Source organism: Electrophorus electricus, chromosome 4 (genome assembly GCF_013358815.1).
Source record: "Electrophorus electricus isolate fEleEle1 chromosome 4, fEleEle1.pri, whole genome shotgun sequence".
Classification (NCBI taxonomy): domain Eukaryota; kingdom Metazoa; phylum Chordata; class Actinopteri; order Gymnotiformes; family Gymnotidae; genus Electrophorus; species Electrophorus electricus.
Genome location: NC_049538.1, coordinates 2,403,431 through 2,425,704, shown reverse-complemented (window position 1 = coordinate 2,425,704; position 22,274 = coordinate 2,403,431). Strand labels below are relative to the sequence as shown.

General features: G+C 46.5%; 1 protein-coding gene across 2 annotated transcripts in view; it reads right to left on the bottom strand.

Moving 5' to 3' along the window:
• LOC113583484 (protein shisa-6) overlaps positions 1-22,274 on the bottom strand; it is a 69,072-nt gene that overhangs the window by 34,385 nt on the left and 12,413 nt on the right. For both annotated transcript variants that reach the window (XM_035524887.1, XM_035524888.1), the window contains exons 3-5: positions 13,725-13,882; positions 8,676-8,768; positions 5,042-5,110 (exon numbers count right to left, since the gene is read on the bottom strand). In XM_035524887.1, coding sequence (XP_035380780.1) covers positions 5,042-5,110; positions 8,676-8,768; positions 13,725-13,882 — 320 coding nt within the window. The remainder of the gene's footprint in view (positions 1-5,041; positions 5,111-8,675; positions 8,769-13,724; positions 13,883-22,274) is intronic.

Genomic DNA, 22,274 nt, shown 5'->3' with positions numbered 1-22,274 from the left:
GCCTCACTCTCTCTTTCTTCTCGCTCTCTCGTTTTCTCTTTCTCCCAAATGTCTCATTTACCCTAGTAAACTTTGAACTGTGCTGACATCATCAGTGAAGCGCCAGTGAACAGGTGATGGAGGTGCTGGTGATGCCTCATGTACTGTGGTGTTCAGAGGGCTGGGTGGAGTGACAGGTGGAGGTCGTGCTGTGGTTCGTAACCCCAACTGCAGGGGAATTATATGCCATGCAACCACCCTTGGAACACCACCCAGCCCACCGAACGCCACCCGGATCTCTAAACACCACCTAGACAACTAACAGATGTCACATGACAGTTCCACAGTGATGTCAGAGAACGCAAAGATGTCACATGACAGTTCCACAGTGATGTCAGAGAACGCACAGATGTCACATGACAGTTCCACAGTGATGTCAGAGAACGCACAGATGTCACTTGACAGTTGCACAGTGATGTCAGAGAGGACTCACAGATGTCACATGACAGAACTTGCATTGTGGGTCAGAACCGAGCAAAGCTGATTGGTTCTACAGGAAGTGTCACAGCTGTGCCAAAATATCCCTAAGTGAGCAAGATGTTCTTGCTCTCCCTGGAGACTCGGAACTCGGCCGAGTGAGGAGACTGAGGAATTGTCTCAGTAAGACCAAACTGCCTTCATTCCGCTGAAGTGAATACTAGAGAAGATGCCTCTGAGCTCCCCCGAAGCATCTTGTACTTGTGGCACTTTTACTTGTCATCTGAAAGAAAACTGTCTTTCTCTCATCAGTGGGCAAACGCTGGTGCCATTCTTCTGCGACCTCTGTCCCTGTGCGAGGCTGTCTGCTGGAAAGCTCTGTTCAGTCCTCTGTTCAGACCGTGAGGCTGGCTCAGACCTCAATCACAGGGCGCGTGGGTGCGGGCAGTGTAAATCTCTGCCATAACTGGATTTCCCTCGTCACCACGGGGGTGGCGTGCGTGATTCAGAGCCCGGTCACGCCCGAAATTCCCATGCTGATTATTCACAGCTGGATTCACCTGCCACTTCACTCAGCCATGCCAATACTTCACATATAGCCAAATCCACAGCTCAGCTCCTGTACAAAAGCTGAAAACTACCTGCAGTGTTTCCGAGCGCACGATCAAGTGTGACCCGCCGTGCGAGGCACAGAATGCTACCTTAAAGCCGAAAGGACACTCTTTATTACGCTAGCTGGCACACCGGCCAGGAACAGCAGCGATTGTTGCGGCAGATGGCGAGGGCAGCGTGAGAGAACGCAGATGCCTGGAGCCTCATTCTGAAACCTCGGCTTGTGTCAACAGTTTGAGGACGGCAGTGTGGCGCTCTGCATCTCCCCGGATACGTGTGCACACGGCACGTATCACAGGACGCTATAGACGTCCTGTCCTGAAAAGTGTGTGTGGACATTTAGAACTTCTTTATTACATAATTTCCTCTATCTGTGACATCACAAAACAACCAAGCTGTGTTAGCGCACCGATGTTATCTGCATGCACTGTACTGCGGTTGTTGGGGTTTGTTTGTTTGTGGAAGAGATACATTTGGCTGTACTGAACTTTACCAAACTTTTCCACACAACTCTAATGTCAGACTTTTCATCCTCCAAAAATTCAAGACTGACATAATTACAGTCTCTCTCTCACGCTTTCCTGCTTTCGGAATATGCATATATGAATAATGCAGTTTTATTAATGAGCATAAGGAACACGCTTGAATAAGCGGAGAGGTGGAGTGATGTCCCCTCTTTTTATATATATGTAAATAAACTAAGCCTAGTGTGACTGTGTGTGTGTGTGTGACTGTGTGTGTGTGTGTGTGTGTGTGTGTGTGTGTGTGTGTGTGACCCATGTGACATTGCTTTCTTCTTTCACACACTCCTTGTCTCCGTTACTCAGAAAGAAACACCTCTCGTTAGCAGAGACACCCTGGAGGAAAGACACCCATGGTGAGGTTGCACTCATCTATCAACCAGCGAGGAGCATGCCCTGAGCATGACCCTGTGACCTCGTGACCCCAGGACAGCAAGCGTGGTTTGTATTTCTATGATGAGCTACAGAAACATGATTACTCCGGGAGGGTACTGTTGGACACCGCTAGCCACAATTAGCCACAGTCAGCTGCCGTTAGTCACAGCTAACATGAACCTGTGACCCCTGACAGTTTTATCCAGCCTTACTGCTGGGGGATCAGTGGTCTGCTACTGATATACAACTCAGAGGTGTAGGACTTCAGTCACATCACCCGGGTGGTTTCACACGTTTGCAAAGCCCGGCGCTTTGAGAAAGTGTCTCCGTGACGACATATGTCACTGAGGGTTCACTAGAGTTCGTCTAGACAGGCCTGAGACATCAAATCACTGAGACATCGCATCACTGGGACATCATTTGCTCTGAACACAAGCACAAGGCAGGGCAGGACAGCCATTTGCCCCGCTCCTGAACACAGGCACAAAGGAGGGTGAGTGTCAGAAGGATTAGGATGCCTACCAAGAATCAAATTCAGAGAGAACTGATGTTGGGATCTATGCATGAACATGTCCCAATCTCTCTCTCTCTCTCTCACACACACACGCACACACACACACACACACACATGCACGCACACACACACGCGCGCACACGCACACACGTTTTAATGTGGTTTGAGTGGGTTGTGGTGGAGTGGCTGTTGAAACAGCACAGTGCTGAGAGAGAGCAGTTTGAGAGAGAGGTCAGACAAACAAGCTCAAGAACAAGACTGCTGTGTGTACGAATCTCCAGCTTGGTGCTGTGTGCAGTAAATATTTCATACGCTATATATGTCTTCATTACATAAGCTTTACATTTTTACACTGTAGAGGCAAAATGAATGTAGTAGTGTTGGGGGTTATGGTGTTTTGGTCAGAGGTGTGGTAATGTTAGGAGTGGAGTTGCAGTAGTGTTGGGGTTGTGGTGTTTGGGTCAGAGGTGTTGGGTTGTGGTGTTTGGGTCAGCGTAATCTTATCCTCTGGGGTGTGTGAGCAGTGCTGTGATAAAGTGGCTGGTGAGTGTATAATTGGGTGGATGGTAAATTCATTTCGACAGGGGCATCTGTCCTCATTTATCTCCCAAACAGGGAGAACAGCCTGTGGTTGAGGAGTGTGGACTACAGACCCAGCACACTCAGACCCAGCATACGCGGTCCCAGCACACACGGTCCCCCGTTAGTGCAGCAGTGCTCTGTGTTCCCACCAGTCCATCTGCATTTTAAACCTCCACTGCGTGGAGCAAATGGGCGCTCAGGAAGGGTGTCCTCCCACCTCCGCCTCCAACCCCCAGCAACATTCACAGAACCCTGAGCGAGCGCTCTCTCTGGTAAATAATGCGCCACATACAATGCAAATGCACACCCTTAGCAGCTTTGACGCCTGCCAAAAACAGATCCCCCTTCCATCACTGTCAGCCGTGTTATTTAGATGGGCCAGTGAGGATTGGCCCAGGTCGTTGCCAGGCGACCTTGCCACGGCAACACTGTCAAATAAATCTGCGCTGGTCTGCCATCCGTTAGCCTCGGGGCCTGACCCCAGTAACAGATCACTACGGCGACGGAGAGATGGACAGGTGGGTAAGACCAGATGGAGGCACACCACATTGTGTTTGGGCCAGCAGCGTGAGGCAAATAGCAGGCTGCTCACAAGACGGACTGTCCTGACACCCCTCCAGGGGGAACACCAGACCTGAACTAATCCCTGGGAATGATGGCTCGGCCAGGGAACTGATCCCGGACCTGTGTTTCAGGGCTGTGTTTCCTGCAGCTCAGGCAAGGAGCTGATCCTGGAGCTGTGTTACATTAGCACATTTCCTGCGTTTCTGTTGCGTATGGACCCCCAAAGGCCCTGTCAAACACTTTCACACTGCATCCGACTGGAGCAAAATCATAGCATGTGAAGTATTGGAATCAGTAAACAGGCTGGGTGAGACCACTAGGACAGCTACGATCGGCACATGTGTGTCAGTCCAGAGAGAGACTGTGATTGGTCTTTATACCTGCAAGGACCAGTGACTAAAAGCTTTGTGAAGATTCTCCTAAAAGGAGACTGCTTTTGGAAAGATGTGGTGCTGAGTAAAGGACTTCTGGAAAATAAAAATGGACTAATTTCTTGACTTCATATGTAAATGTCAAGAACAAAGCTTCTGGGGACCAATTAGCATATGACCTCTAATCAGTTCCTATTGGGTTTTATTATAATTAATTAGCATATGAATTCCAATCAGTTCCTACTGTTTTTATTAGTAATTTTATAATATTATAATTGTATGAAATTCTTAAGAATTCTTATTCATATTCATAATAATTACCACTAACAGGTTTGGGTGAGACGTTCGCTGTGACCTCAAGACTGACCTGACTCGAACCGAAGCCCATTCAACTAATCTGTGATATGTTAGAACAGTGAACCCATGACCTCTGACCCTGTGCAGGACCAAGTACGACCTGAGACCCTGCTTCTCACGAGAGATATGCTAATCACAGGTTAAAGGGCACAACTGATAGGACAGAGGTGAGGTGACCCCTCAGACTGCACAGGTGACTCCTGACCCTAGCCTATCAGTCGAAGCAAGGAAGGAAGAAAGACATGTTGCATTACGTAAAGATCCTTGAACCTAATGTCCATATTGAATTTCTTTGTTTGTTCTAAAGGCCAGTGAGCTGGGAACTGACTGAAGTGTCTAGTTTGTGTGGGATCTGAGGAAGAGAGTTACAGCAATTCACCTGGACACACACACACACACACACACACACACACACACCCTTACCCTGCACACACACACACCTGTACACAGAGCTTCATTAAAACAGGACACTCCCACCCTAAGCATAAGGGTAACAGATCTCAGTGCGCGTACGCGCACACACACACACACACACACACACACACACACACACAGTGTGATGGTCTTCCTCATATAAACCTGTTGAACCTACTGTAGAAGATGGAAAGTCATCAGAGAGTTCTAGAACTCCAGAATGTGTGTGTGTGTGTGTGTGTGTGTGTGTGTGTGTGTGTGTGTGTGATACGTACTGTAGGAGTGTGGAACATCCAGGTCTGCCTGCCAGGACAGCTGGCCCAAATCATCCACAGACTGCTGGGCTGTGGACCGACAACACACACTGCGTTACACACTGAATTTTACACGATGCGTCACACACGCTGCGTCACACACACTTATCAATGAGCCCCAGTTAGGATGGTCTCATTACATTACATACAGCTCTAAGTGTGTGTGTGTGTGTGTGTGTGTGTGTGTGTGTGTGTGTGTGTGTGTGTGAGTGCTCTGTGTTTGGTAGAGTGGGATTAAATCAGGAGGATTTATGCTTATTTGCATGCACCTCTGGGACGTCATACGAAGATGAAACAACAACAAAGCAAGTTTGTTAAACTAAATAATCTGACACCTTAGAAAAACAACTCCAGCAAAGTCCATGAGCTGTGATGGACAGGGTTGGGTAGTAACCTCACAGGTGTGACCTTACACAGTCCGTTAGTTACAGAACAGAAGGCAGTAATTAGATTACTGGTACATTTTACAGAGAAGAAGATTAACAGCTGGATTATGAGAGGATTTACCAAGACTCACACACTCCTTTTTCTGCTTTGATCTGTCCTTTTTTAATTGTTCCACTCCAGTGGATCTCAGTCCTTATGGCTCAGATCTGCCATGTCTGATGTTCCTAGCCAGGTCACATCTGGGATCTTTTCTTCATTCCATGTAGTGTGTGTGCAACTGTGAGATCTTTCTGGTGTGAACAATCTGCTTTGCACAACTGAGTGCTGTGTGTTCTATTTCTAGCACTGAGGTTTTTGGCAAAATTGAAAAATAAAGAAATTGTAAAATCAAAGGTGAGCCCAAAGTGTGAGTAAAGACATAGCCAATTGTTTTGAGACTGACAAATTTTGGTTTTCACAAAGTTTACTGCCTCAGTTTTTTTTTAGATTCTTTTGTCAGATGTTTATATGGTATAGTGAATTTACAAGCATTTCATAAGTTTTTGTTTTTTAATTAGGTATTGACAACTACATCCAGTTTAAGCAAAGACTTAATATTTTCAGTGTTGACCCTTCTACAATTCACCTTGGCATGCTGGACATCAGCTTCTGGGCAAAGTCTTTGATGGTGATCCATTCTTGCCTGGACTTTACCAGTTTGTGTTTGTCCACTCTCTCTTTCAGAACTGACCACAAGTTCTAAATGGGATTGAGATCTGGGACGTTTCCTGGCCATGGACCCAACATTTCAATGTTTTGCTAACCGCGCCACTTGGTTACCACTTTTGCTTTGTGACATGGTGCTCCGTCATGCTGGAAAAAGCATTGCTCATCACCAAACTGCTCCTGGATTGTTGGGAGAAGTTGCTCTTGGAGGATGTTTTGATACCATTCCTTATTCATGGCAGTGTTCTTAGGCAACATTGAGCAAACCCACTCCCTTGGATGAGAAGCAACCCCACACATGAATGGTCTCAGGATGCCTTACTGTTGGCATGACACAGGACTCATGGTAGAGCTCACCTTTTCTTCTCTGGACAATCATTTGTCCAGATGTCCCAAACAGTCTGAAGGGGGTTTCATCAGAGGAAATAACTTTACCCCAGTCGTCTGCAGACCAATCCCTATATTTCCTGCAGAATGTCAGTCTGTCCTTGATGTTCTTCTTGGAGAGAAGTGACTTCTTTGCTGCCCTTCCTGTCACCAAGCCGTCCTCCAAAATCCTTCACCTTACTATGCGTGCAGATGCCCTCACACCTGCCTTCTGCCATTCCTGAGCAAGCTCTGCACTGGTGGTGACCTGATCCCTTAGCTGCATCCTCTTTAGGAGACAATCCTGGTAATTGCTTGACTTTCTTGGGTGTCCTGAAGCCTTCTTCACTGCAACTGAACCTCTCTCCTTGAAGTTCTTGATGATTCGATAAATGGTTGATTTAGGTTCTGTCTCACCAGCAGCATGTACTTGCCTGTGATGCCTTTTTGATGCAATGCAATGATGACTGCACGTGTTTCCTTGGAGGTAACCATGGTTAAGAGAAGAAAACTTCAAGCACCACCACCCTTTTAAAGCAACCAGTCATGACAGAGGGATAAGCTGCCTTGTCCTCGTTTACTCTTTTTCCTGAACTAATGAGACCACTGAAATGATGTTAGCAGGCCATTTTGGGGCAGGGCTGAAATGCAGTGGCTTGAATGCAGTAATTTCTGTGATTAAGTTCATTTTCATGGCAAGGAATGACTTTGCAATTAATTGCAATTCATCTGATCACTCGTCACAATCTAGAGTTAATGCAAATCGCCACCATAAAAACTGAAGCAGCAAAATTTGTGCTAGTTTGAAAACTTTTGGCCATGACAGTAAAGTTAGTCTGTCAGCACACCTGGGTCCCAATTCCAATCATGCTCAGAACCCGCCTCTCAGCACACCTTTATCACACCCGGGTCACACTATACCAGGGTCCTGTGCCCGGGTCCTGGCGTCCCAGTTCGTAATATAGCAGGACGGCTTCCAGTGAAAATGGTGGATAGCTACGATCTCTCTCTCTCTCTCTCATTCAGTAAGTGTGTGCTGATGATAATGCGTTGTCATGCTCGGTTTCCTCTGTGTGAGGTACCAACAGAGAAGCAGGAGACAAAGAAGCGTCTCTGTGTTCAGCGGGCCCGTTTAGCTCTGACAAGCTGTTTCAGTCTGCTAATCAGCTGCAGGAAACATCATTATTGCACTGTCAACATGTCCCTGTGCTCCACGCCAGCGCGAGCGTTCCTCGCTCATACAGACCCATCCGGAGGGGGTGGCACCGCGGCTGCAGGAGCTTACACAGCCTTCTTCGTTCTCCACTTCTTTTTCTCTTTTTTTTCTGCTTGATTTTGTTTTATGTTTCCATCCCCTTCTACTCTCTCTCTCTCTCCTTCTCTCTCTCTCTCTCTCCCTCTCTCTCTCTCTCTCCCTCCCTATCCCTCTCTCTCTCTATCTCTCTCTCTCTCCCTCTCTCTCTCCCTCTCTCTCTCTCTCTCCCTCCCTATCCCTCTCTCTCTATCTCTCTCTCTCTCCTTCTCTCTCCCTCTCTCTCCCTCTCTCTCTCTCTCTCCCTCCCTATCCCTCTCTCTCTCTATCTCTCTCTCTCTCCTTCTCTCTCCCTCTCTCTCCCTCTCTCTCTCTCTCTCTCTCTCCCTCCCTATCCCTCTCTCTCTCTATCTCTCTCTCTCTCCTTCTCTCTCCCTCTCTCTCCCTCTCTCTCTCTCTCTCTCTCTCTCTCTCTCCCTCTCTCTCTCCCTCGCTCCCTCTCTCTCTCTCGCTCTCTCCCTCTCTCTCTCTCTCTCTCTCTCTCTCTCTCTCTCTCTCTCTCTCTCTCGTCTTGCTGTTTCCCCCATAGCCTTTCTAAACGAGCCCTGCTGTAAGAACCACTCACGCTGGTGAGCGTTAATGTCTTCCCTGTGTGTGCTGCTCTGTGCTACGCTGGAGCACTTCCGTGCCTTCCGTTAGCGAAGGGTACTTTTGGAAAAATCTATGAACCAATCACTTAATGAGGTCGTGTAATGGACTCACACCCACGGACCCTTAATGACCTACGATCTCCACCTCTAGTGGGTGTAGGCCGTTAACTGGACCCTAATCACCAGGCTGTGCTGGGTGGAGTCTGGGTGTGAGGTGGTTGGTGGGGGGCAGTACCTTTCAGGTGCCCTCTCCCCAGCGTGACGAACCCCGAGGAGATGAAGCTGTGAATGTCCTGAGCGCTGCGCAGATTCTCCTTCCCATGATGCCCTGCGAGGGGAAAACAAACATGGGAGACACTTCAGACCTGTGATTTCTGGCCTCTTCACGTTATGCCAGTCAGTACGCCAAACATTCCCAGCCTTCTGCAGGGGCTCTTAACCTGAGCATTTTACATATTTACTCCCATGACAGCATGTTCGCTCCCTGAGAATCAAACCAGCGACCTTTGGCCCTGCTGGCCCCTGCCCTCCCCGGTGAGCGCCGGTCAACACAACTGAAGCGCCAGAACGCCAGATCCCTTCCTTTAAATACGTGTGACGGAGTCTGGTGATTGGTCAGCGTGCTGGATATGAGCTTGCTTACAAACAGGTCCAGGAGGGAACTAACCCTCACTAAGGAAACACTGATCAGGTTTTTTTTCTTCAAAGTACACTATAACGAAACTGACCCCTCTGAAAAGATCACAGAAGGGTGTGACTCAAATAAGCATTTCTAAAATCAAACACGACGGGTTTCTTTCTCACGGGCTCGGTGATGCAGTGTGCCTCTGTGGAAAGAAAGCTCCGGCTGCATGTGCATCACTGCAGGCCAGTGTGCTGATGTACTGCATTTCTAAAGTTTTAACTATCCAAGATACATTTTCCAGCAGCGGGGATTTTAAGGACTTGGCTGGCGTTCCAGATCAATCGGCAGCATGCATAACGGACATCAGGATATGCAAATGAAGCTGCAGCACTGAGCGTGCCCCGTCAGTGCCTGCGTAATCGCTTCCTGTCTCAAGGTTATTCTCTGGCTGGCGCGGAGCCCACCAGGTCCCGCCCTCTGATGGGCTTGCACCGGCAGCATCTCTCCTTCTGCATGGAGTCTTCGCGCTGATCATCTGGGTGAGTGAGAGGTGTAATGAGACAGTCAGAAAGAAAGAGCCCTTTAAGAGTTCCTGATCTGCGGAGTGGGTCAGGGGTGTGCTGTGGGTCCAATAGAGCGTTTACAGGTCACTATCCCACAAGCTTTCAAGGCCATATACTCACCACAAGGACACACACACACAGGATTATTAACCTTCTGGGCTATATCCACTGACTTGTGTATTTCTGTAGCTAAATTACACTGCGCTTACACCCTAACCTGGCACTAAATAAATGTCTACACACCATTCATTTTTTTTCTGTAATCGCAGTGAGCATTCAAGTGCACCCCCATGCCTAACACACACACACCATGATTGAGGATACTCTGTGGGGTCAAAAACAGCTTTATCCTTAGGCAGGAGAAGCTGTGAATCCATTTGAAAATCTAATTGGACAGCACTGGAGTTCTCAACACAGTGGGTGTGTGTGGGTCTGTGTGTGTGTGAGCTACACAGAGGAGAGTGAGAGAGAATGGGGTAAAGAGGAAATTTCTAGAACGTGTTCTGAATAAAGTGTCCCATTAAAGCAATCAGAGTGGTATTGAGCCTTGTGTGAGCAGAGTGACACTGGAATGAGAAGGGGCTGAATGACGAAGACTCCTCCTCTCCGTTAGCGAGAAGATACTCCAGCAACTAGCAACCTGCCAAAATGCATTAGAGAGAGAGAGAGAGAGAGAGAGAGAGAGCGAGAGAGAGAGGAGAGAGAGAGAGAGAGAGAGAGAGAGAGAGAGAGCGAGAGAGAGAGAGAGAGAGAGAGCGAGAGAGAGAGAGAGAGAGAGAGAGGAGAGAGAGAGAGAGAGAGAGAGAGAGAGAGAGGGGAGAGCGAGAGAGAGAGAGAGAGAGAGAGGAGAGAGAGAGAGAGAGGAGAGAGGAGAGAGGAGAGAGAGAGCGAGAGAGAGAGAGAGAGAGAGAGAGAGAGAGAGAGAGGGAGAGAGAGAGAGAGAGAGAGAGAGAGAGAGAGAGAGCGAGAGAGAGAGAGAGAGAGAGAGAGAGAGAGCGAGAGAGAGAGAGAGAGAGAGAGAGAGAGGAGGTACAGAAGAAAACTAGAAGGAAGGAAAGCTGTTGTGTGCTGAAGGCACCTCCAGCCGTGTCTTTGGTTTCAGACGCACTGCCGGTTAAGGGGTGTTCCCTGTAATACCACCTTTTGCTTTCACTCTACTGAGACACAGATAGGGAAAGCTACACCAAACTAGGGATGTGGTAACGGAGGGTGGAGCTCTACTGGGAGCTCAGAACTTGCGTCCTGTTTCGGATCAGAGCATGTGACGAGCATGCCGCTGCAAGTTGCCAAGGTGTGCCTGTCGCCACGGGTTGCTAAGCTGCTCCTCGGGGGGCAGGCCCAGAGGGGTCAGCCCCCACCTGTAGCAACCCTGAAGCAGCATGGAGATCTAATCACATTCAGCATCCCATAATGAGGCAGAAACAGCAGGGAAGGTTCAAATGAGTCTCAGTGCCAGGACTCCACAGTCGTGTTCAGAGGAATATTTTGAATCCCATTCTAAAGGTGTTTTTAAATCATGACTGAAAATACATTTATTTATGTTAGCTCATTTATGTCTTATTTTATAATTTGCAGCAGTTTGTTATTTTATTAATGCACTGTATTACCATTACTAAACACCTAATTAAATAAAAATGCTAAATAAATAAAGACCATTATAATAATCACTCCAGCGCTCTGCTCTCAGTGGGAGCTCTGAGTGTTCCTCACAAGACTGAGAAGGTATACAGTGACACATAACATGTGCCTCACTATAATCATTGAGCACAATCAGCCTCAACACACACTGCAGTGTCCAGTTACATCATGTGTTCACTATTACGTACTCTCCAGTCTTCAGCATGTATTCACTATTACTCTGTTTAGTACGAAGTGCTGATCCGGGATGTACGATCCTTCTCAGGCTGCTTTATGTGGGAGGTAATATAATAAGACAGGCTGCTTTATACTGGCAAAAGGCTGGATTGTTAGAGACTGTAGACAGCTTCTACACACACACACACACACACACACACACACACACACACACACACACTGCATCCTTCTCTAACACAACATTCTTACATTCTTAAAAAGGAAAATCATTCAAGAGATTTAAACCTCAGCCAAATACTCCCAACATTGTTACACACACACACACACACACACACACACACACACGCGCGCGCACACACACAAACACACACTCTCGCCTGCAGTCTTAGGACGCCCTCTGCTCTGCCAGCCTCTGATGAATTAGGCCTGAATCACACAGCAGTCAGCGCTCTGTGTTGGAACTGTAGACCCCCCAGGTTCAGCTTACCAAACCCAGCAGTCTGTCCAAAGCACTCAGACCTCGTGACCACACTGACAGTCTGCTGAGGGTCTGGTGACCACACTGATGGTCTGGTGAGGGTCTGGTGACCACACTGATGGTCTGATGAGAGTATGGTGACCACACTGACAGTCTGGTTAGGGTCTGGTGACCACACTGATGGTCTGGTGAGAGTCTGGTGACCACACTGAGGGTCTGGTGAGAGTCTGGTGACCACACTGAGGGTCTGGTGAGAGTCTGGTGACCACACTGAGGGTCTGGTGAGAGTCTGGTGACCACACCGAGGGTCTGGTGAGAGCCTGGTGACCACACTGTGGGTCTGGTGACCACACTAATGGTCTGTTGAGAGTCTGGTGACCACACTGAGGGTCTGGTGAGAGTCTGGTGACCACACCAAGGGTCTGGTGAGAGCCTGGTGACCACACTGTGGGTCTGGTGACCACATTGATAGTTTGGTGAGAGTCTGGTGACCACACTGAGGGTCTGGTGAGAAACTGGTGACCACACTGTGAGACTGGTGACCACACTGAGGGTCTGCTGAGAGTCTGGTGACCACACTGAGGGTTTGGTGAGAGTCTGGTGACCACACTGAGGGTCTGGTGAGAGTCTGGTGACCACATTGAGGGTCTGGTGAGAGTCTGGTGACCACACCGAGGGTCTGGTGAGAGCCTGGTGACCACACTGTGGGTCTGGTGACCACACTGATAGTTTGGTGAGAGTCTGGTGACCACACTGAGGGTCTGGTGAGAGACTGGTGACCACACTATGAGACTGGTGACCACACTGAGGGTCTGGTGAGAGTCTGGTGACCACACTGAGGGTTTGGTGAGAGTCTGGTGACCACACTGAGGGTCTGGTGAGAGCCTGGTGACCACACTGAGGGTCTGGTGAGAGTCTGGTGACCACACCGAGGGTCTAGTGACCACACTGAGAGTCTGGTGAGAGTCTGGTGACCACACTGAGAGTCTGGTGACCACACTGAGGGTCTGGTGAGAGACTGGTGACCACATTGAGGGTCTGGTGAGAGTCTGGTGACCACACTGAGGGTCTGGTGAGAGTCTAATGACTACACCGAGGGTCTGGTGAGAGTCTGGTGACCACACTGAGAGTGGGTGGAACGTTCTCCAGCAGAATGCTCTCTGAGCTCCACAGTAAACTCAAACAGAGACAGAGGAATGAGGAGGTGTCCTCATGACCACCATGTGCAGTGTGCTGCAGGAAGACTGTGGCATGCAGAGACACAGTTCTGAGTGCCATGCTGAACGCGTACAGGACCTGACAGGTTAGTGTGTAGGAGAGGACTGCTACTGCATTCCGTTACAGCACATAAACACGGCAGTCTGAGAGTCACTGTAGAGTCTGTAGTATGTGTAAGACCCAAAACAATGACACACACACACACACACACACACACACACACACACTGCAGTTTCACACTCATAAAACAGTCTGCAGTATGTGTAACATGAGACCCAAATTGAGGACACACACATACACACACACACACACAAACATTCATGCTTGTATGGTGCTTTAAACATCGTTGCCAGGGTAACTCTTGTTTAGTTAGCTCTGTTTAAAGTCAAAACATTTCTTCTGAAGACAGGACAAGTCAGACCATTTCTGTCATTTTTAAGATGCAAAAAAGTCTGAAATTGCATTTGTTAATTAAAGAAAACTGAACTACATAAAACCATATCAGACTTCTTTAGATCATGGACCAGGCAAACATGCAACACAACTCAGATTCACAAACAGAACAAAGCAAACGTTCCTGCTCACCGTGGTTGGCTTTGGTGTGGACGGGGGTGTAGTGGTTTTTGGAGCTGCAGACGGGGGTGCTGTCTTTAGGAGAGCCATCGATAGCCGTCACCATGTTCTCCTCCTCGTACTGGGACATGGGGGTGGGTCCCTGCTGCCGCAAAATGTCTGCCAGTGCCCTGTACACAACACACGGCCAAAATTACTGCACTTACGGCCTCTTAGTGAGGCCGGCTTGTGTGGCATCAGGGGTGTGGCTTAACAGGGGAAGCCCAGGAGGTGTGTCTTAATGGGGGAAGCCTTGGGGGTGTGGCTTAACAGGTGATGCCTCGAGGGTGTGGCTTTACAGGGGATTCCTCAGCAGTGTGGCCTAACAGGGGAAGCCCAGGAGTGTGTGGCTTAACAGAGCCAGGGAATAGGAAAATGGAGGTCACTTGACCAACCAATCAACTTTGGCCTAACACTAAGCATTTGTAAAGCCCCACACACACGATTCTGTGCAGGTTTTGTGCCATGGGGGGCGGTGGGCGGGGCATACAGGCAGGGCCGAGGAGGAGGAGCTGGAGGAAGAGGAGGCTGTCTAAGCCCCGCAAACACAACCTGAAATGGAGCCGTAACTGTGTCAAAGTCAGAGCGTGCAGTCTGCCACGGGCTATCCAAGTCTCAGAGAGCACGTGTGTGGCTGTGTGTGTGTGTGTGTGTGTGTGTGTGTGTGTGTGTGTGTGGGTGTGTGAGAGAGAGAGAGAGAGAGAGAGAGAGAGAGAGCGATAGAAAGAGAGAGAGAGAGAGAGACGTTGGGACGATGTATAAATAGTTATTCCCTTGCAGAAGAAGGCTTTTTTTAACTGAAGTTCTGCTCCCATGTAAGTGACCTGGTTTTCTGTGGCCCAGTTGCCTGGGAGAGAGAGAGAAAGAAAGAAAGAGAGCGAGAGAGAGAGAGAGAGAGAGAGAGAGAGAGAGAGAGAGAGAGAGAGAGAGAGAAAACTCCAGTGTCCAGCCTGTAGCTTCACACAGAGATAAACTCCATGGGTTTCTGATAATCAAGACTTACTAGCAGGTTGTATAAATGAAAGGGCATTATGGTCCTTAAACACTACCTCAAATACTTAAACATTACCTCAAGCACTTAAACACTACCTTGAGTATTTAAATACTACCTTGAGAACTTAAACACTACCTCAGATACTTAGATGCTACCTCAAGTATATGCATTCAAAGTGCTATGCTCTGCAGGGTAGTAGATCCCCAGGACCAGCTTTGCTACAGGAATTTTACCCAGTTGAGAAATTGCCCCATTGCAGTGCCACTCTGGGCAGTCATGTTTATCACATGTCATTACCACGCATGACCTCACAGGTCATTCTGATCACAAGGTCAGAACATGGAGTGTTAATAAAGGCTGCACAAAGCCCTTTTCTGAAATCTGACTCCCTCACATCTCCACAGTGAAGCTTGTCCAAGTGATGTCTCATTATGGTCTCACTTACTGTCACACATTATGTGGTGTCAAACACTGCTAGACAAGGACACCCACCATGTCTTCAGCAGTGGTCAAAGATGATCACATCATATACAGGCTAAAACCTCGAATTGTGAAAGCTAGCATATGGATTGTGAAATTACCAATCCTCTAGTTCCTTAAGTTTTTTTTTTTCAGAGTGAAGATGTTTGTGGTTTTCTTACTAGACAAACTAGACCAACTAGATAAAGGCAATGTTCCACACACTTGGAAACTGACTAGCAGAATTCCTCCTCAAAAAAATCCCCCTGCAGCATCAGGTTATAGTGATTCCGGCCAAAATCCCAGTGTAACCCCATGGATAGGTTTAACAGGAAGCACTTAACGTCCAGTACAGCAGTTGAGTTGGATCTGTTTCGGTTTGCATATCAGACTTGCAGGGCACTGATGATGCCATGTGACTGACAGGGGGGTTCATCCCTCAGCAGCCCAAAGTTTTTCCCAGAGCGCTGGAGATCAGAGGGCAGAGGGAATGCCAATAGAGAGCGTTAGCAACTTACAACTCTGAACACTACCCTAAGCCTCGAGGGAAGCTGTGATGTCCCATACAAAAAGGCCGTAGAGTGGCTCATTAAAAAACTACATATATGGTTGTCAAAATATTGGAGAGCTAGCATATCATATCATGACATCATGATATGACATATGACAATATGACAGCATGGTTTGGGTTTCTATGCTACGATATGACAGCATGGTGTAGGTGTTATGTGTTATGATATGACAGCATGGTTTGCGGTTTATGTGTTATGATATGACAGCATGGTTTGGGTGTTATGTGTTATGATATGACAGCATGGTTTGGGTGTGTATGTGTCATATGACAGCATGGTTGGGATGTTATATGTTACAAATACAGCATGGTTTGGTTGTTATGTGTTATGACAGTATGGTTTGTGTTTTGTGTTATAATATGACAGCATGGTTTGGGTGTTATGTGTTATGACAGCATGGTTTGTGTGTTATGTGTTATGATATGACAGCATGGTTTGGGTGTTATGTGTTATAATATGACAGCATGGTTGGGATGTTATGTGTTACGATATGACAGCATGGTTTGGGTGTTATGTGTTATAATATGACAGCATGGTTGGGATGTTATATGTTATGATATGACAGCATGGTTTGGGTGTTATGTGTTACGATATGACAGCATGGTTTGGGTGTTATGTGTTATGACAGCATGGTTGGGATGTTATGTGTTACGATATGACAGCATGGTTGGGATGTTATGTGTTATGACAGCATGGTTTGGGTGTTATGTGTTACGATATGACAGCATGGTTTGGGTGTTATGTGTTATGACAGTATGGTTTGTGTGTTATGTGTTATAATATGACAGCATGGTTGGGATGTTATATGGTACGATATGACAGCATGGTTTGGGTGTTATGTGTTACGATATGACAGCATGGTTTGGGTGTTATGTGTTATGACAGCATGGTTGGGATGTTATGTGTTATGATATGACAGCATGGTTGGGATGTTATGTGTTATGATATGACAGCATGGTGTGGGTGTTATGTGTTATGATATGACAGCATGGTTGGGATGTTACGTGTTACGATATAACAGATTGGTTTGGGTGTTGTGTTACGATATGACAGCGTAGTTTGTGTGTTATTGTGTTATGATATGACAGCATGGTTTGGGTGTTATATGTTACGATATGACAGCATGGTTTGTGTGTTATGTGTTATAATATGACAGCATGGTTGGGATGTTATATGGTACGATATGACAGCATGGTTTGGGTGTTATGTGTTACGATATGACAGCATGGTTTGGGTGTTATGTGTTATGACAGCATGGTTGGGATGTTATGTGTTATGATATGACAGCATGGTTGGGATGTTATGTGTTATGACAGCATGGTGTGGGTGTTATGTGTTATGATATGACAGCATGGTTGGGATGTTACGTGTTACGATATAACAGATTGGTTTGGGTGTTGTGTTACGATATGACAGCGTAGTTTGTGTGTTATTGTGTTATGATATGACAGCATGGTTTGGGTGTTATGTGTTACGATATGACAGCATGGTGTGGGTGTTATGTGTTACAATATGACAGCATGGCGTGGGTGTTATGTGTTATGATATGACAGCATGGTTTGGGTGTTATGTGTTATGATATGACAGCATGGTTTGGGTGTTATGTGTTACGATATGACAGCATGGTTTGGGTGTTATGTGTTATGACAGCATGGTTGGGATGTTATGTGTTACGATATGACAGCATGGTTGGGAGGTTATGTGTTACGATATGACAGCATGGTTTGGGTGTTGTGTTATGACAGTATGGTTTGTGTGTTATGTGTTATAATATGACAGCATGGTTGGGATGTTATATGTTATGATATGACAGCATGGTTTGGGTGTTATGTGTTATGATATGACAGCATGGTTTGGGTGTTATGTGTTATGACAGCATGGTTTGGGTGTTATATGTTATGATATGACAGCATGGTTTGGGTGTTTTGTGTTATGATATGACAGCATGGTGTGGGTGTTATGTGTTACGATATGACAGCATGGTGTGGGTGTTGTGTTACGCTATGACAGCATGGTTGGGATGTTATGTGTTACAATATGACAGCATGGTTTGGGTGTTATGTGTTATGATATGACAGCATGGTTTGGGTGTTATGTGTTATGACAGTATGGTTTGTGTGTTATGTGTTATAATATGACAGCATGGTTGGGATGTTATATGTTATGACAGCATGGTTTGGGTGCTATGTGTTATGACAGCATGGTGGGATGTTATGTGTTATGATATGACAGCATGGTTGGGATGTTATGTGTTATGATATGACAGCATGGTTTGGGTGTTATGTGTTATGATATGACAGCATGGTTGGGATGTTACGTGTTATGATATGACAGCTTGGTTTGGGTGTTATGTGTTATGATATGACAGCATGGTTGGGTGTTATGTGTTATGATATGACAGCATGGTGTGGGTGTTATGTGTTACGATATGACAGCATGGAGTGGGTGTTATGTGTTATGATATGACAGCATGGTTGGATGTTGTGTTACGATATGACAGCATGGTTTGGGTGTTATGTGTTACGATATGACAGCATGGTGTGGGTGTTGTGTTATGATGTTACAACATGGTGTGGGTGTTATATGTTACGATATGACAGCATGGTGTGGGTGTTATGTGTTATGATATGACAGCATGGTGTGGGTGTTATGTGTTACGATATGACAGCATGGTGTGGGTGTTATGTGTTATGATGTTACAGCATGGTGTGGGTGTTATATGTTACGATATGACAGCATGGTGTGGGTGTTATATGTTATGATATGACAGCATGGTGTGGGTGTTATGTGTTACGATATGGCAGCATGGTGTGGGTGTTGTGTTATGATATGACAGCATGGTGTGGGTGTTATGTGTTACGATATGACAGCATGGTGTGGGTGTTATGTGTTACGATATGACAGCATGGAGTGGGTGTTATGTGTTATGATGTTACAGCATGGTGTGGGTGTTATATGTTACGATATGACAGCATGGTTTGGGTGTTATGTGTTATGACAGTATGGTTTGTGTGTTATGTGTTACGATATGACAGCATGGTTGGGATGTTATATGTTATGATATGACAGCATGGTTTGGGTGTTATGTGTTATGACAGCATGGTTGGGATGTTATGTGTTATGATATGACAGCATGGTTGGGATGTTATGTGTTATGATATGACAGCGTGGTTTGGGTGTTATGTGTTATGATATGACAGCATGGTTGGGATGTTACGTGTTATGATATGACAGCTTGGTTTGGGTGTTATGTGTTATGATATGACAGCATGGTTGGGTGTTATGTGTTATGATATGACAGCATGGTGTGGGTGTTATGTGTTACGATATGACAGCATGGAGTGGGTGTTATGTGTTATGATATGACAGCATGGTTGGGATGTTATGTGTTACGATATGACAGCATGGTTTGGGTGTTATGTGTTACGATATGACAGCATGGTGTGGGTGTTGTGTTATGATGTTACAACATGGTGTGGGTGTTATATGTTACGATATGACAGCATGGTGTGGGTGTTATGTGTTACGATATGACAGCATGGTGTGGGTGTTATGTGTTATGATGTTACAGCATGGTGTGGGTGTTATATGTTACGATATGACAGCATGATGTGGGTGTTATATGTTATGATATGACAGCATGGTGTGGGTGTTATGTGTTACGATATGGCAGCATGGTGTGGGTGTTATGTGTTATGATATGACAGCATGGTGTGGGTGTTATGTGTTACGATATGACAGCATGGTGTGGGTGTTATGTGTTACGATATGACAGCATGGAGTGGGTAGATACTGAAAATGTACTGAATGAACATAACCCTACATGTATGTATAGATATTGAAAATGTACTGAATGAACATAACCCTACATGTATGTATAGATATTGAAAATGTACTGAATGAACATAACCCTACATGTATGTATAGATACTGAAAATGTACTGAATGAACATAACCCTACATGTATGTATAGATATTGAAAATGTACTGAATGAACATAACCCTACATGTATGTATAGATACTGAAAATGTACTGAATGAACATAACCCTACATATATGTATAGATACTGAAAATGTACTGAATGAACATAACCCTACATGTATGTATAGATATTGAAAATGTACTGAATGATTACTGAGACCAAGAAAAACATATCTTTCCACAGCAGTAATGAAATGAGATTTAGAGTTTTATACATATGTTACACCACAGGAATCAGCTTCAGACCACGACACAGAAGAACCCAGGATGAATCTGACCCTTTTAAATCAGTCACAACCTCATCAGCAGATGAGGACTCCAACTCCCAGAACCCCCTGCTACAGCCACGCCCACAGCTCCCATGCTCCAGCTTCACCCAGTCCTTCTGTTCCCCTAATCGGATCGCGTGTCTTGTCTCTTTCCCACATACCATGGCAGTCTTTCTTCTCAGGTTGTTATCCTGTGTGTGTAGCACAGATACTGTGTGTATTTGTTGGGATTTTGTGCTGTTTGGATTGCGTACTGCAATCTGTTTGGTCTTGTTGGTCTTGTTGACCTCTGCTTGGTCTTGTTGGCTAATAAAAGGTCTTTGAACATTTTAATCTTGTGCAACTCATGCAGGTTGTTAGTCTAACAGGTTGTCTGTCACTTGGTCAATCACATGCACACATCCATGTGCTGGTGTGATATGCTGGTGTGGTGAAGGCACTCACTCCACAGGTCCAGGGATATGACTCTGGCATTTGGTAAATGCCATCAATAATGAAAGGCCAGCTGGCTTTGGGCAGGTGCAGATTTACATGGTATTTGTCTTAGACGTCCTTAAACTCAAGGTCAAGGACAGAGAGAGAGAGCTTCCTGGGTGAAAAGCTCCTCTCTCTCTCTCTCTCTCTCTCTCTCTCTCTCTCTCACTCTCTCTCTCTCTCTCTCACTCTCTCTCTCCCTCTCTCTCTCTCTCTCTCTCTCTCTCTCACTCTCTCTCTCTGTCTCTCTCTGTCTCTCTCTCTGCTATCTTCCAGTCTAACATTCTCTCTCTCTCTGTCTCTCTCTCTCTACTTTCTCTGTTTCTCTCTGCATCTCAGAGTACTCAGGTTTCATGGGAGCATCTTTTGTGTGTGTTAATATCGGTCTCTGCACGTGTGTGTGTGTGGGGGGGGTTGAGGGTACTGATCAATAAAGCATACTCGAATCACCCACAGATCCTCTGGGCTTCCATGTACTCTCCGAAGGTCACTGTCCCCAGAGCAGCAGAGAGGACATGAGGTCCAGTCCATCCTGCCTCTGCCCTCAATAAAACCACATTGGAAAACTGGGCTTGGTTTGAAGAGTTCAGAGGCTCCATATTCCCACATTCAGCTCATTATGGGAGCACACGGATGTCATTATGGGAGCACACGGATGTCAGGGCTTATGGTCTCTGGCAAGGCTTGTGCTTCCATTAGCATATATATATATATATATATATGCCCCGCCCCCCACTACAGGACTGCTTCTGGAAGTTTCCTTCATTTCCTGTCTGCTAAGTATATATGTATATATGTATATATGTATGTATGTATGTATGTATGTATGTATGTATGTATATGTAGGAGAGAGAGAGAGAGAGAGAGAGAGAGAGAGAGAGAGAGAGAGAGAGAGAGAGAGAGAGAGAGAGAGAGAGAGAGAGAGAGAGAGAAGCTTTTTACCCAGGAAGCTCTCTCTGTCCTTATAGGTATGTGTGTGTGTGTGTGTGTGTTTGTATGTGTGTGTGTGTGTGTGTGTGTGTGTGTGTGTGTGTGTGTGTGTGTGTGTGTGTGCATGTGTGTGTGTGTGTGTATGTGTGTGTGTGTGTGTGTGTGTGTGTGTGTGTGTGTGTGTGTGTATAAGAACATGTGATTATCAGCTTTCCAAACCTGATAAATGTGGCTTGCTGGGAGATCCAGGAGCCCCAGACCTTTGTGCTGGTTTGACTGGGTGCGTAAAAGGTTCCGGAAGGTTCTTTAAGCGGCTGGTCTTGTGAGAGGATCCCTGAAACCAGGCCACCGTGTTACTGCAGCTGTATCCTGCCTGAGCTGCTAATCGCACCCCACGCTTGCCTCTCACTGCCAGGACCAGCTCCTCACACACTGGCATGTCCTCACACAGGCAGCACATGTGGTGCATGGCCGTCGTTATGGCGATACCTCCGCACACCAGGGGGGGAGCCATGGGGGGTATTGCGGGAGCAGCCCTGCTTGTGTTCTGGATCTGTGTGAATCGATACTAAGCACAAGACGAAGCACTTCCTCTCTGCACAGAGCTGCTGAGCGCATGCTCACGGCTCAGAGGTTCATGCTTATCGTGGTCCCCACCCTTTCAGCAGCTCCTAGGGGGCTCAGCAGATGCCCCTCACTAGATATGCCTCATCACTAGACCAGCCATGTCACTAGAGCAGTATCATTACTAGAGCAGTATAGTCACTAGTGCAGTATTATCACTAGAATAATATAGTCACTAGAGCAATACCATCACTAATACAGTAATATCACTAGGGCAG